This window comes from Penaeus vannamei, chromosome 25 (assembly GCF_042767895.1).
Source record: "Penaeus vannamei isolate JL-2024 chromosome 25, ASM4276789v1, whole genome shotgun sequence".
NCBI classification, from domain to species: Eukaryota; Metazoa; Arthropoda; class Malacostraca; order Decapoda; family Penaeidae; genus Penaeus; species Penaeus vannamei.
Genome location: NC_091573.1, coordinates 34462937 through 34477936, shown reverse-complemented (window position 1 = coordinate 34477936; position 15000 = coordinate 34462937). Strand labels below are relative to the sequence as shown.

Below are 15000 nucleotides of genomic sequence, written 5' to 3'. Positions count from 1 at the left end.
TGGTTATTATGTTGTTGTTATAGGCGATATTGTAATAATAATGATGGTTATTATTTTACTGTTATCATCATCATGATTATTATCATTACTATCATCATTATCCAACTTGTTAGCACCAACATCACCCCAATCACACACAAAAAAAATAATAATAAATAAACAAACAAAAAAAGAAAATTCACAAAACCCCAACCTGCTTCGAGAATATCTGCAACAACTTGGAAAATCTTCTCCCGTTCTCGACCACCGCGAACTGCAGGAAGAGGCAAGGGAGACAGTGCAGGTTCCTCTCATTGCTCGGGCGCGCGTAGTCCCAGGAGAGCTCGTCATAGCGGAGGCTCAGCAACACCGTCTGTGGGAGGAGCAGGAGGGGGCAGGAGGGGGGTTAGTTAGGGGCTGGTTGGTGGGTTGGCTGGTTGGTGGGTTGGTGGTGGTCCCTGTTTTAGGGTCGTTTGTTGTTGTTGTTGTTGTTGATGCTGTCTTTGTTGTTGTTGTTGTTGTTGTTGTTATTGATGCTGTCTTTGTTATGTTGTTGTTGTTGGTTGGTGGGTTGGTTGGTGGTGGTCCCTGTTGTTAGGGTGGTTTGTTGTTGTTGTTGATGCTGTCTTTGTTGTTATGTTGTTGATGTTGTCTTTGTTATGTTGTTGTTATTATTGTTTGGTTGGTTGGTGGTGGTGGTGGTCCCTGTTTTAGGGTTGTTTGTTGTTGTTGTTAATGCTGGTGTCTTTGTTGTTATTATTGTTGTTGTTGTTAATGCTTTGTTGTTATTATTGTTGTTACTGCTGCTGTTTTTGTTGTTATTATTGATGTTGTTATTATCATTATTATTTGGTTGGTTGTTGGTGGTGTTCCCTTTTTTATGGTTGTTGTTATTATTAATGCTGCTGTCTTTGTTATTATGATTATTGTTGTTGTTGGAACGCGGGTATGAGTAAATTTTCCAATCACTAAAAATGGAAAGAAAAATGTTCTGAATTTTACCGTTATCACGTCTATATGTATAAAGTGCAGGGTGTAAAATAAGATGAATAATAAATATAAATAAAACAACAACAAAAACAACAACAACAAAACAATAATAATAATAATAATAATAATAATAATAATAATAATAATAACAATAATAATAATAACGATAATAATAACGATGATAATAATAATAATAATAATAATAATAATAATAATAATAATAATAATAATAATAATAATAATAATAATAACAACAACAATACTACTAATAATAATAACAATAATAATAATAATAATAATAATAATAATAATAATAATAATAATAATAATAATAATGATAATAACAATAATAATAATAATAACATTATTACCATTATTATTATTATTGTTTTTATTTTCATTTTCATTATTCTTATGACCATTATCATTGTTATTACTACTATTATCATCATCATTATTGCTATTATTACTAATCATCATTACTGTCATCATTTTTTATCATTATCATTTTCATTACTAATATTATTACTATTACTATTATGATTATCATTATTATTATCATTATCATTGTTGTTGTTATTTTCATTATCATTATTTTTTTTACTATTATCATCATTATTACTAATATTATCATTATCATTATAGTTATCATTACTATAATTATCATCATCATTATTGTTATCATTATTGCCATTATCATCATCCTTATCATTACTATTACTAATATCATAACAGTTATTATTATTATTGTTATGAATACCATTGTCTTTGTTATCATTATTATTATTACTATTATTACCCCCCACAAACAAGGCTATGTTTTTGGTAGCATTGGTTAGTTTGTCTGTTGGTTAATTGATGTTAACGTAATTCCTCAAGTGTGAATATTTTTATTGCATCAGTGACCCCATTGCCTTGGCGGAGGTATGCCCTCTATTATTATTATTATTATCATTAACAATATCATCGTCATCATCGTTATTATCATTACTATCATCGTTATTATCACTATCATTATTATTATCAGCATCATTACTAGTATCATTATCATTATTATCATCATTACTACCACTGTTATTATCATTATTATTAATATTACTGTTAATATTATTATTATCATTGTCAACATTTTCATTATCATGAAAGGATGGAGAGAGAGAGAGAGAGAGAGAGAGAGAGAGAGAGAGAGAGAGAGAGAGAGAGAGAGAGAGAGAGAGAGAGAGAGAGAGAGAGAGAGAGAGACAAGACAGACAGGAGCAGAGAGAGAGAGAGAGAGAGAGAGAGAGAGAGAAAGACAGAGAAAGAGAGAGAAGAAAGACAGAAAGAAAGACAGAGAATGAAAGAAAGCAAGAAAGAAAGAGAGAAGAGAAGAGAGAGAGAGAGTGAGGGAGAGAGAAAGACAGAGAGAGAGAAAGAGAAAGAAAGAAAGAAAAAGAAAAGAAAAAGAAGAGAAAAGAGAAAGAGAGAAAAGAAAAAGAAAGAGAGAAAAGAAAAATAAAGAAAGAAAGAAAGAAAGAGAAAGAAAGAGAGAAAGAAAAGAAAAATAAAAGAGAGAGAAAAGGAAAGAAAGAAAGAGAAAGAGAAAGAGAAAGAGGAAGACAGACAAACAGAAACAGATTTCTTGGTATCTATCCCCCCAAAAAATAAAAACAATAGAAATAATAAATAAATAAATAAATAAATAAAAACTTTAACATACTCACCAATTTCTTGACACCCCCCCAAAAAAAAATAACAATAAAAAATACTAAATAAATCAATAAATAAAAACTTTAACATACTCACCGATTTCTTGGGATCTATAACACTAACTCCAGTGCCGTTGATGGTCACCAAAACGGGAAGATCTGGCCGGGGCAACCAGGAACTCACGCCCCTTGTTGGCTGTTCAATCTGGCCGTGGAAGAAGGCGCTCCTGCAGGAGGGTAAGAAAAGGAGGTGAGTGGGTAAGGGAGGGAGGAGTGGTGTTGGGTGGGTGTGGCGAGTGGGTGAGGTTTCGGTAAATTTTGTTTTAATGTTTTTTTCTGGCTCTCTCTTTTTTTCTTCTTTTTTTGCCTTTTTTTTCGTTCTATGTTTTGGTCTTGGGTTCTCTCTCTCCCTCTTTCTTTTCTTTTTTCCCCTCTTCTTCTCCCTCTGGTTCTAATTCTCCCTCTTTCTTTCCCTTTTTTTTCTTATTGCTCTACCTCTCCCTCTTTCTTACCTTCTTCTCCCTATCCCTTTTCCTCTTGCTCTAACTATTCATCTTTCTTTCCCTCTCCCTCTTGCTCTATATCTTACTCTTTCTTTCCCTCTTCTCCTCCCTCTCCTCTTCTCCCTCCCCCTCCCCCTTAACCTCACCATCATATTTAAAAATACCAAAAAGAAGACCAAAAAATACAAATGTTGAAAGTTGGGATTATCATTATAACCCTCATTATTATTCTTATTATTACTTTTACTTATCGTTATCATTATTATCATCCCTATCGGTATCATTATCATTATTATTATTATCATTATCACTAAAGTCACTCTTATTATTATTACCAAAATGAAACACTCCTCCCCCCCCCAGAAAAAATAAACAGTGCCCCCCCCCCTTTAACCATAATAGAGAAGCGACCACTAAAATGTTGTGATTAACATTATCATTATTTTTATAGTCATTATCATCATTATTGTCATTATCACTAACCTCATTACTATCATTATTGTCATTATGAATAACCTCATCACTATCATTATTGTCATTCTCATTATCACTAACCTCATCACTATCATCATCATTATCACCACCATCACAATCAGCATTATCCTCATTATCATCATTATTATCCTCATTATCATCACCAATACGAAACCCAACCGACCCTCATCACCCTACCCCCACCCCCCAAAAAAAACTAATAAATAAATTAAAAAAAGACAAAAAAAACAAACCCTCCTTCGACCTTACCCATAGTAGGGCAGCGACCACGAGAACTCCAGGTACTTTCTGACCAGCTTCCTCGCCGTCACGTTGCTGGGGATCGATCGGAACTGCTCAATTATCCGAATTTCCGGCGTGGATTTGCTGCTAAAGCTAATCAGGTCACTGAACTTGAGTCTGCAGGCGTGTTCGGGAAGGTAGTCCAGCAGGCGACGTCTGTGGGGGGGAGAGGAAGAGGAAAGGAGAGAGGAAGAGAGTTAAAAATAGAAAGTTTGTTTGGGACTTGTGTCTCTCGTGGCGAAGTTTTCCTGCTTTTCTTAACTGCTTTCTTTCTTTCTTTTAGTTCTTCGTGTAGTTGAAAATATATCTATGTGAGGTTTGTTGTTGTTATTAATATTAATATTATTATTATTATTATTATTATTATTATTATTATTATTATTATCATTATTATTATTATTATTATCATTATCATTATCATTATTATTATTATTATCATTATAAATATCAATATCATTATCATTATCATTATCATTATTATTATCATTATCATTATCATTATTAACAATACCATTATCATTATTACTGTTATTACTTCTTAAGTTTATGCCACTTGACAGGTTGGTGTTGACTGGTGACAGGTCGGCGATAAAAATTGTATGAAATAACACGATTCTCAGAAATACAATGATGCCATTCGGACACGTTATATGACCATCATAAACCTATTGCATTTTCGCCTCAAAAGGAGACTCTGCCTCCTACAGTATCGCAACTTCCACCGCAATAAAACGACGAAAAACACACAAAAAAGCCCAACTCGACCCAAGACCCACCTGAAGAAGGAAGAGGACCCACTTGAAGAAGGGAGAGAACCCACCTGAAGAAGGAAGAGAACCCACCTGAAGAAGGGAGAGGACCCACCTGAAGTAGGGAAAGGAACAACCTAAAGAAGGAAGAGAACCCACCTGAAGAAGGAAGAGAACCCACCTGAAGAAGGGAGAGAACCCACCTGAAGAAGGGAGAGGACCCATCTGAAGAAGGAAGAGGACCCACCTGAAGGGGGAAGAGAACCCACCTGAAGAAGGAAGAGAACCCACCTGAAGAAGGAAGAGAACCCACCTGAAGAAGGAAGAGGACCCACCTGAAGAAGGGAGAGAACCCACCTGAAGAAGGAAGAGAACCCACCTGAAGAAGGGAGAGGACCCACCTGAAGTAGGGAAAGGAACAACCTGAAGAAGGGAGAGGACCCATCTGAAGAAGGGAGAGAACCCACCTGAAGAAGGAAAAAGACCCACCAGAAGAAGGAAGAGGACCCACCTGAAGAAGGGAGAGGACCCACCTGAAGAAGGGAGAGGACCCACCTGAAGAAGGGAGAGAACCCACCTGAAGAAGGAAGAGGACCCACCTGAAGTAGGGAAAGGAACAACCTAAAGAAGGAAGAGAACCCACCTGAAGAAGGAAGAGAACCCACCTGAAGAAGGGAGAGAACCCACCTGAAGAAGGAAGAGGACCCATCTGAAGAAGGAAGAGGACCCACCTGAAGGGGGAAGAGAACCCACCTGAAGAAGGAAGAGAACCCACCTGAAGAAGAAAAAGACCCACCTGAAGAAGGAAGAGAACCCACCTGAAGAAGGAAAAAGACCCACCTGAAGCAGGCAGAAAACCCACATGAAGAACGGAGACCCACCTGAAGAACGGAGACCCACCTGAAGAAGGAAAAAGACCCACCTGAAGAAGGAAAAAGACCCACCTGAAGAACGGAGACCCACCTGAAGAAGGAAAAAGACCCACCTGAAGAACGGAGACCCACCTGAAGAAGGAAAAAGACCCACCTGAAGAAGGAAGAGACCCACCTGAAGAAGGAAGAGAACCCACCTGAAGAACGGAGACCCACCTGAAGAACGGAGACCCACCTGAAGAAGGAAGAGAACCCACCTGAAGAAGGAAAAAGACCCACCTGAAGAAGGAAGGCGTGTGCGTGGTGTGGTCGTAGGGCCCGAGCTCCAGCCTGCCTTGGATCCCCGCCAGCATCTCGTAGTCGGAGAGCTCGCAAGGGTACCGCGCCGACCGCATGTTCCACTGGGCTTCTTCGTAGAGCAGTTCTAAAATCTTCGGGTCTCTGGAAGGGGGGGGGGCGTGTTAAAGTAGTGGAATGAATTTTTGGGATTTTATTTTTACTTTTTAATTTTAGTCATTTATTTCTTATTTGTTTGTTTGTTATTATTGTTTTTTTTTTGGGGGGGGGGAATTTATTTTCATTTTAATTGTATTCATTTATTTTTATTTATTTATTATTATTATTGTTTTTGCTTTTTTTTTTTGGGGGGGGGGGGGTCAAATTTTTTTTTTTTTTTTTTATTCTTACATCCATGTTTTCTTCTTTTAATTTTTTCTTTGTATTTTGGATTCTTTCTTTTTCTTTTTCTTTCTTCTTGGGGGGGGAGGGGGGGAAGTTATGGGTTGTTTTCTTGGAAGAAAACGGTGGATAGTTATGGAGGAGGAATGTCTGAATTCCATTATCGCGGTGTGGGTTCGCTCTAAAAATCTGCTTTGGTCGGTAGAGAGAGGAGAAGAGAGAAGAGATAAATAGAGAATAAATGGAGAGAAGAGGGAAAGAGAAGAGAAGAGATAAATAGAGAATAAATAGAGAGAAGATGGAAAGAGGAGAGAAGAGAGAAGATATAAATAGAGAATAAATGGAGAGAAGAGGGAAAGAGAAGAGAAGAGATAAATAGAGAATAAATAGAGAGAAGAGGGAAAGAGAAGAGAAGAGATAAATAGAGAATAAATAGAGAGAAGATGGAAAGAGGAGAGAAGAGAGAAGATATAAATAGAGAATAAATAGAGGAAGATGGAAGAGGAGAAGAGAGAAGATATAAATAGAGAATAAATGGAGAGAAGAGGGAAAGAGAAGAGAAGAGATAAATAGAGAATAAATAGAAGAGGGAAAGAGAAGAGAAGAGAGAAGATATAAATAAGAGAATAAATAGAGAGAAGTGGGGAAGAGAAGAGAAGAGAGAAGAAATAAATAGATAATAAATAGAGAGAAGTGGGAAAGAGAAGAGAAGAGATAAATAGAGAATAAATAGAAGAGGAAGAAGAGAAGAGATAAATAGAGAATAAATAGAGAGAAGATGGAAAGAGAGAAGAGAAGATATAAATAGAGAATAAATGGAGAGAAGAAGGAAAGAGAGAAGAGATAAATAGAGAATAAATAGAGAGAAGAGGGAAAGAGAAGAGAAGAGATAAATAGAGAATAAATAGAGAGAAGATGGAAAGAGGAGAGAAGAGAGAAGATATAAATAGAGAATAAATAGAGAGAAGATGGAAAGAGGAGAAGAGAGAAGAGATAAATAGAGAATAAATGGAGAGAAGATGGAAAGAGAAGAGAAGAGATAAATAGAGAATAAATAGAAGAGGGAAAGAGAAGAGAAGAGATAAATAGAGAATAAATAGAAGAGGGAAGATATAAATAAGAGAATAAATAGAGAGAAGATGGAAAGAGGAGAGAAGAGAGAAGATATAAATAGAGAATAAATGGAGAGAAGAGGGAAAGAGAAGAGAAGAGATAAATAGAGAATAAATAGAAGAGGGAGCAGACGTGCAATAAATATAATGAAATTTAATATCGGTTTCACCATCATGTATTACCATCTATAAAAACATAAATCACAAAACTGAAACAATATAGATAATAGTGATTACATAAAACAGGGGGAATATATAAATCACACAGATCATATCAAAACAGTCAAAAGATCCGAGAACTTTTACAAAAAAAATCATTCAAATCAATAAGCTTTCTTCCTCTCTCTCTTTTCTCTAATTCTTTCTTTTTCTTCTGTTTCTCCGTCAGCGTCATCACCTTCTTCATCTTCTTCTCCTCCTCCTCCCCCCGCCTCCTTCTTCAGCGCAACACATTCTTTTTCTCCTTCTTCGTCACCGTCACCTCCTCCTCCTTCTTCTTCTTCTTCTCCTCCTCCTCCTTCTTCTTCAGCGTAACACACATTCTTTTTCTCCTTCTTCGTCACCGTCACCTCCCCCTTCTTCTTCTCCTCCTCCTCCTCCCTCGCCTTCTTCAGCGCAACACATTCTTTTTCTCCTTCTTCGTCATCGTCATTACCTTCTTCTTCATCTTCTCCTCCTCCTCCCCCGCCTTCTTCAGCGTAACATACCCAGCAATACCACCTTCAGTACCTAACATAGCGTGTACTTCCCCGACGGGCTCGAGTGTAAGGGGCGAGGCAGCGACAGGCAACCCTTTCTGTTGATACTCAATCCTTTCTGTTGATACTCAATCCTTTCTGTTGATACTCAATCCTTTCTGTTGGGAATGAAGCCGAGCAAAGAGGCTTTTAGAGGACTTGGATGCATGGGGCTGTACTCTCTCCCCCCCTCCCCTCCCCCACCCCCTCAACCTCTGAGTTGACCTCCACGTTGGTCGTTGTCTGTTTGAAAGGACAAAGGACGTAAAGAGAAGGAGGAGGAGGAGGAGGAGGAGGAGGAGGAGGAGGAGGAGGAGGAGGAGGAGGTGGTGGTGAAGGAGGGGAGGAGGAGAGGGGAGGAGGAGGAGGAGGAAGAGAGGGAGGAGGAGGAGGAGGAGGAGGAGGAGGAGGTTGAGGAGGGGAGGAGGAGTGGAGAGAGAGAGGAGGAGGAGAGGGAGGGAGGAGAGAGGGAGGAGGAGGAGGAGGAGAGGGGAGGAGGAGGAGAGAGGAGGAGGAGAGGGAGGGAGGAGGGGAGGAGGAGGAGGGGGGGAGGGATGGAGGAGGAGAGAATGGGAAGGAGGAGGAGAGGGAGAGGCGAGGAGGAGGAGGAGGAGGAGGAGGAGGAGGTGGTGGTGGTGGTGGAGAGGGAGGAGGAGGGAGGAGGGAGGGAGGAGGGAGGGAGGAGAGAGGGAGGTGGTGGAGGGAGGAGGACAGGGAGGAGGAGGACAGGGAGGAGGAGGACAGGGGAGGAGGAGGAGGTCAGGAGGAGGAGAGGAGGAGGTTCAGGAGGAGGAGGAGGAGGTTTTGGTGGAGGTTCAGGAGGAGGAGGAGGAGGAGGTCCAGGAGGAGGAGGAGGAGGAGGTCCAGGAGGAGGAGGAGGAGGAGGAGGTCAGGAGGAGAGGGAGGAGGAGGAGGAGGAGGAGGAGGAGAAGGAGGAGGGAGGAGGAGGAGGAGGAGAGGGGAGGAGGAGGGAGGGGAGGAGGAGGGAGAATATAAGAAGTACACGAAGAAAAAGAATGAGGAGGAGTAGGAAGAAAAAGAAAAAAAGAGAGGAGGAGGAGGAGAAGATGATGACGATGGAGGAAGAGAACAACAACAAGAACAACATGTAAAAAAAAAAAAGAAAAAGAGGAAGAAACGAAGAAAAAAATAAAACGAAGAAAAAGAAAATAGAAAACGACGAAAAAAACAAGCAGAGACTAAACCACTCTCCTCCTCCCCTCCCCTCCCTCCTCCTCTCCCCCTCCCCCTCCCTCTCCCTCTCTCCCCCTCTCACCCTCTCTTACCTTATCTTGACCTCGTCTCTCTTGCTGAAGAAAATATTTCTCCTGAGCACCATCTTGGGTTCGTAAGCGTAGCGGGCGTCTTGGGCTCTCACGGGCACCTGCGTGAACCTCTTCAGGAGCTCCCCCCACTGGCGGCGGATCTCGAGGGCTCGCTGGTAGGGCTTCAGCTGGATCTCTGTACGGGGGTGGGCGTGGGAGGTCGTTAGACGGGTGGGGGTTTGGTATTTGGGGGGGCGGGTTGGGTATGGGGTGGGGTGGGGGTGCGGGGTCTGGCTTTATTTTGGGGGTTTGTTTTACTTTTTTAGGTTTGTTTGGGTTTGGGGTTGTTTTTATTTGTCTTTGTGTGTGTGTTTGTTTGTTTGTTTGTGTGTGTGTGTGTGTGTGTGTGTGTGTGTGTGTGTGTGTGTGTGTGTGTGTGTGTGTGTGTATGTGTGTGTGTGTATGTGTGTGTGTGTAAGTGTATGTGTGTATGTGTATGTGTATGTGTATGTGCATGTGCATGTGCATGTGCATGTGCATGTGCATGTGCATGTGCATGTGCATGTGTATGTGCATGTGCATGTGTATGTGTATGTGTATGTGTATGTGTATGTGTATGTATGTGTGTGTCTATCTGTCTTTATCTGTCTGTCTCACAAAATACGTTTACACAAACACGTACCATCTATTTGTCTATCTATCTACATCCTTCTCTAGATAATATACACCCCTCCTTCTCTCTCATGTATAATCTACCCACAACACATGTCACGCACTATCTGTCTATCAGTGACAGCTTGGCCTCACCAAAAATCCTTACAAATTATCTATCTACCGCAGACATGACGATTTCGAACCACACACAATCTATTCATCAGTGACAACCATAAAATTAATCGTTCCAATCACACACAGTCTATCTACCATTGACAACATCTCCATGAAAAAAATAATTGATATCATTCATATTCTAGCCATCAGTGACAACACCTTCATGTAATTCCTTCCAACTACATAATCCATCCCCCACTGACAACACCCACGCCCTTCCAACCACACAATCCCCACTGACAATACTCACGCCCTTCCAAAACCATACACACAATCCCCACTGACAACACCCACAACCTTCCAACCACGCACCGAGCACCGGCGAAACCATCCAGATGGCGAACACCTCCATGGCCTGCTTCGGGAGGGTCACGTCCTCCTCCTCTATGACCATCGCCTGCAGTTCCTGGGCCGTGATCCTGGCGCCGTCTTCCAACCGTAGTCTCACGGCCACGCGCGAGTGGAGGAACACGCACACTTCGACCATCCCTGCGAAGGAGGAGGAGAGAGGGGTGAGGGTAGAAGGAGGGAGGGAGGGAGGGGGAAAGGGGGGAAGGAAGGGAGGGAGGGAGGGAGGGAGGGAGGGGAGGGGTGAGGGAGGAGGGAGGGAGGGGGAGGGAGGGAGGAGGGAGGGAGGGGTGAGGGTAGAAGGAGGGAGGGAGGGAGGGAGGAAAGAGAGGGAGAGAGGAGGGAGGGAGGGAGGGAGGGAGGAGGGAGGGAGGGAGAGGGGTGGAAAGAGGGAGGAAGGGAGAGAGGGGTGAGGGTAGAAGGAGGGAGGGAGGGAAGGTATGGAGGAGGGAGGGAGGGATGAAGGGAGGGGTGAGGGTAGAAGGAGGAGGAAGGGAGGGAGGGTGAGGGAGGAGAGGGAGGGAGGGTAGAAGGAGGAAGGGAGGGAGGGTGAGGGTAGAAGAGGGAGGGAGGGAGGGAGGGAGGAGGAGGAATGTAAGGGAGGAAGGGATTAACGGAAGGAAGGAAGAGGAGTGAGGAAGAAGAAGGAAGGAGAGAGGGGTGAGAAAAGAAGGAAGGAAGGAAGGGATTAAAGAAAGAAGGTAGAGAGGAGTGAGGGAAGAAAGAGGAAGAGGGGAGGGAGGAAGGTATGGGAAAGGGTGTAGAAAATAGACGTGGTTGTTTGTGTAAGAAATAAAAGTCTATTTTTGTGTATCATGAATACGTACAACTATAGATGAACAAGTATGGAAAACGCCAGCACAAAAAAAAAAAAAAAAAAAACTCATGCATAACTAGACGAAACAACACGAATCACTCTAAAATGCAAAACAAAATGTTTCAATGACTTAAAACAAGTCTTGTACAAGTCTCGAGCCGACGAGAGACCACCGAGGTTCTCCTTCAAAACTCAAGTGTGATATCATATGTAAACAACCACAGCATGTTTTGATGTTACAGTTATAGGTCTGCAAAGTTTTGATTTAAAAAACAAAATACATAAAGCTGTGTCAGTTTTTTTAAGACATTGAGCAAGAGAGGAAGTCAGCATTATGGTTGTTGAGTTGTGAGCAAATATGAAAAAAACATTATTTTCATCTCAAAGTTGTTTGATATCAAAAAGTGACTAGAAATGCATGGCAACTGTGTTAACAGCTATAATCTTTTTGTAATAATAATAATAATAATAATAATGATGATGATAATAATAATAATAATAGTATTGATTGATGATGATGATGATGATGATGATGATGATGATGATGATAATGATGATGATAATAACAATAACAATAACAATAATAATAATAATAATAATAATAATAATAATAATAATAATAATAATAATAATAATAATAATAATAATAATAATAATAATAACAATAATAATAATAACATAATAAAAACAACAACAACAATAATAATAACCAATAAATCAAAATACTAGAGAAATTTCATATAACTATTTCCTTGTGTCTGAAATGAACACAAATAAATAACACGACACCAAACCATTTTTTTTTTTTTTTTTTTTGACAATTTACTGTTAGGAAAATTTGCTGACTTAAAAGCTTGACTGAGACTAAACTGATGGTGTATGGCCAATAGCATCGTAAATTAAGGCCAAATGACTGTTCTGCAATAACAAATAACGACAGAATTGACAGTAAAGGTATTGTATATACACGTAATGTATAATATAATGACAATAAACAAAACAAATGAAATCAAATTGGTTTATATTCACCCAACGTTAGTCTTGTTTAATTTCTTCTTTCTCCATTATTCCCTCTATTTTTAATCTTTTTCTCTCGTTTTTATCTCATTCCTCTGTGTCCCTGAATCATCCATATTTCACCCTAATACCCTCTTTATCATAGTTTCCCTTAAACATAATTTCCCTTTTTCTTCCCCACACTAAACAGAAAACGGGGATTAACGGTCGCGCTTTTTAAATATAAATGCTAATTTCCTTGATGGATTTATTACTAAAGTTGGGAAAAAGTTATGAAAAAGTGTGTAACGATAATGGCAATGATGGTGATAATAATAATATAATGATATTGATGGTGATAATAGCGATAACATTGATGAATAATGATAATGACATAAAGGTAATGATAATAATGATGAAAATGGTAATGATAATGATGAAGATGGTTGTAATAATGATGATAATGATGAAAATGGTTGTAATAATGATGAAAATGGTAATGATAATGATGATAATGATGATGAAAAAGATAATGATGAAAACTGTAATGACAATAATGATAATGATGATGAAAACTGTAATGACAATAATGATAATGATGATGAAAAAGATAATGATGAAAATGGTAATGACAATAATGATAATAATGAAAACTGTAATGACAATAATGATAACGATGATGAAAAAGATAATGATGAAAATGGTAATGACAATAATGATAACGATGATGAAAAAGATAATGATGAAAACCGTAATGACAATAATGATAATCATGAACACGATAACGATAATAATAACAACGACATTTACAATAAAACCGCTAATCTCCCTCAATCCCACCTTTACCCTTCCTCTCGTGGTCGTTCTTGCTGCTCTTGGTGTCCGGGTCGTCGTGGTGGGTCACGGCCGTCGTCTGGGTCACCGCCGGGTGGGTCACGCTCGTGGTGGTGGGCATCGAGTGGACCGGCATGGAGGCCACGCTGGTCTGCGCGGGCGTGGGCATGAGGTGGGCGGATGGGCGGCGGGTCTCGGGGTCCAGGGACAAGGGCGGGACGTCGAAGGCCGGAGGAGGGAGGCTGGGGTAGAATCCGGCCGCTTTATCGAGGTGGTCTGCGCTGCCCTTGTAGTCGCCGCGCAGGAAGTCCGCGCGCTCTCGCAGGAACTCCCTGGAGGAGGAGGAGGAGGAGGGGGGTCAGTGGGGGTGGGTGGGAAGGGAGGGAGAGGGAGGGAGGGAGGGAGGAAGGAGGGAAAGGAGGGAAGGAGGCAGGGAAGAAAGGGAGAGGAGGAGAGGGAAGGAGAAACAAGGAGAGAGATAGAGAAACAAAGAGAGTGAGAGAGAGAGAGAGAGAGAGAGAGAGAGAGAGAGAGAGAGAGAGAGAGAGAGAGAGAGAGAGAGAGAGAGAGAGAGAGAGACGCACGTGCGTGTGTGTGCGTTCTTACCTAGCTGTTAACTAGTTGTTTCCATACGGGAGAAGAGCTAAGCTCAAGTGGTCCCGCCTGCTATATTTAAATTGTCGTATAACTTTGTGTGTGTGTGTGTGTGTGTGTGTGTGTGTGTGTGTGTGTGTGTGTGTGTGTGTGTGTGTGTGTGTGTGTGTGTGTGTGTGTGTGTGTGTGTGTGTGTGTGTGTGTGTGTGTGTGTGTGTGTGTGTGTGTGTGTGTGTGTGTGTGTGTGTGTGTGTGTGTGCGTGTGTGTGTGTGTGTGTGTGTCCATAGGCCTACATCAAACGCATGTGTCGTTTGCACTTTGAACGAGGTTGTAGGCCTATGCATTTGGCGTTTACCCTTGTTTGGGCAGCCACGGCAAATACACCTGTAATTCTATCTATTGATTGTCGATTTAATGACCTGCGGTGTATGCCACCTACATGACAAAGGGACAAAGTTGCGTTTCCCTGCAATTAAAAGTTGGTGCTATTTTAGTCGGCTCGCGTGTCGCCAAACTATGACGGTGAACTATTAATGGTAAAGCTTTCTTCTATAAAATACAAACTTTTTTTTATTTCGAATCAGAAACAAGTCATTAGGATTCTAAATTATAACACCGGCTATTTACCAGTCTATGTGATTCTCTTATCATGTAATAACATACTAAACTACGAGAGATTTCTCAAGATTAAGGAAAAATAAACCACATTTCTATTTCATTTTCTGGAAATTAAATATTTAATCGTGTTGGGCACTAACTGTAGAGATAACGCTTTTTTTGAAGAAGAAAATCATTCTAAATAAGATTAACATATGTAATTACATTTAGAAAACATGAACCAGAGAGTTCTCATTACCAACCACTGCACAATTCTTTTTAAAAAAATATGTATATAATACTCCAAGAATGCCCACCGTTCATATTCCCTTGCGTGACACAATCCCATTACGAAAGCTAAAAGAATTTGTTTGTGCATCACGCACGCTGGGAATTCCAACAGCTTGATCCCTACTGTGAGTTGTCACTAAAAAACACCATTTATTAAACCGTCTGTGTGTGTGTATAAACGTAAAACCAAACCACAAATTGTGTTTTTTTGTTGTTGTATTTCGGTCACTCACCTGGATATCGTGGCCGACCGTGGAAATGCATCAGTTTCCCCTCGAGGTCGTCTGGACACAGAAAACGGGAATTAATGGATGTGTTTTTCCCTCAGTCAGATAATGGAT

General features: G+C 40.6%; 1 protein-coding gene across 3 annotated transcripts in view; it reads right to left on the bottom strand.

Moving 5' to 3' along the window:
- Window positions 1-15000, bottom strand: part of Bili (FERM domain-containing protein 8 Bili) — a 68435-nt gene that overhangs the window by 9166 nt on the left and 44269 nt on the right. For 2 of the 3 annotated variants that reach the window (XM_070139523.1, XM_070139521.1), the window contains 8 exons: window positions 14893-14943; window positions 13183-13508; window positions 10494-10670; window positions 9372-9546; window positions 5838-5999; window positions 3905-4093; window positions 2755-2884; window positions 194-352 (listed from right to left, as the gene is read on the bottom strand). In XM_070139523.1, coding sequence (XP_069995624.1) covers window positions 194-352; window positions 2755-2884; window positions 3905-4093; window positions 5838-5999; window positions 9372-9546; window positions 10494-10670; window positions 13183-13508; window positions 14893-14943 — 1369 coding nt within the window. The remainder of the gene's footprint in view (window positions 1-193; window positions 353-2754; window positions 2885-3904; window positions 4094-5837; window positions 6000-9371; window positions 9547-10493; window positions 10671-13182; window positions 13509-14892; window positions 14944-15000) is intronic. The other variant, XM_070139522.1, reaches the window with a different exon arrangement.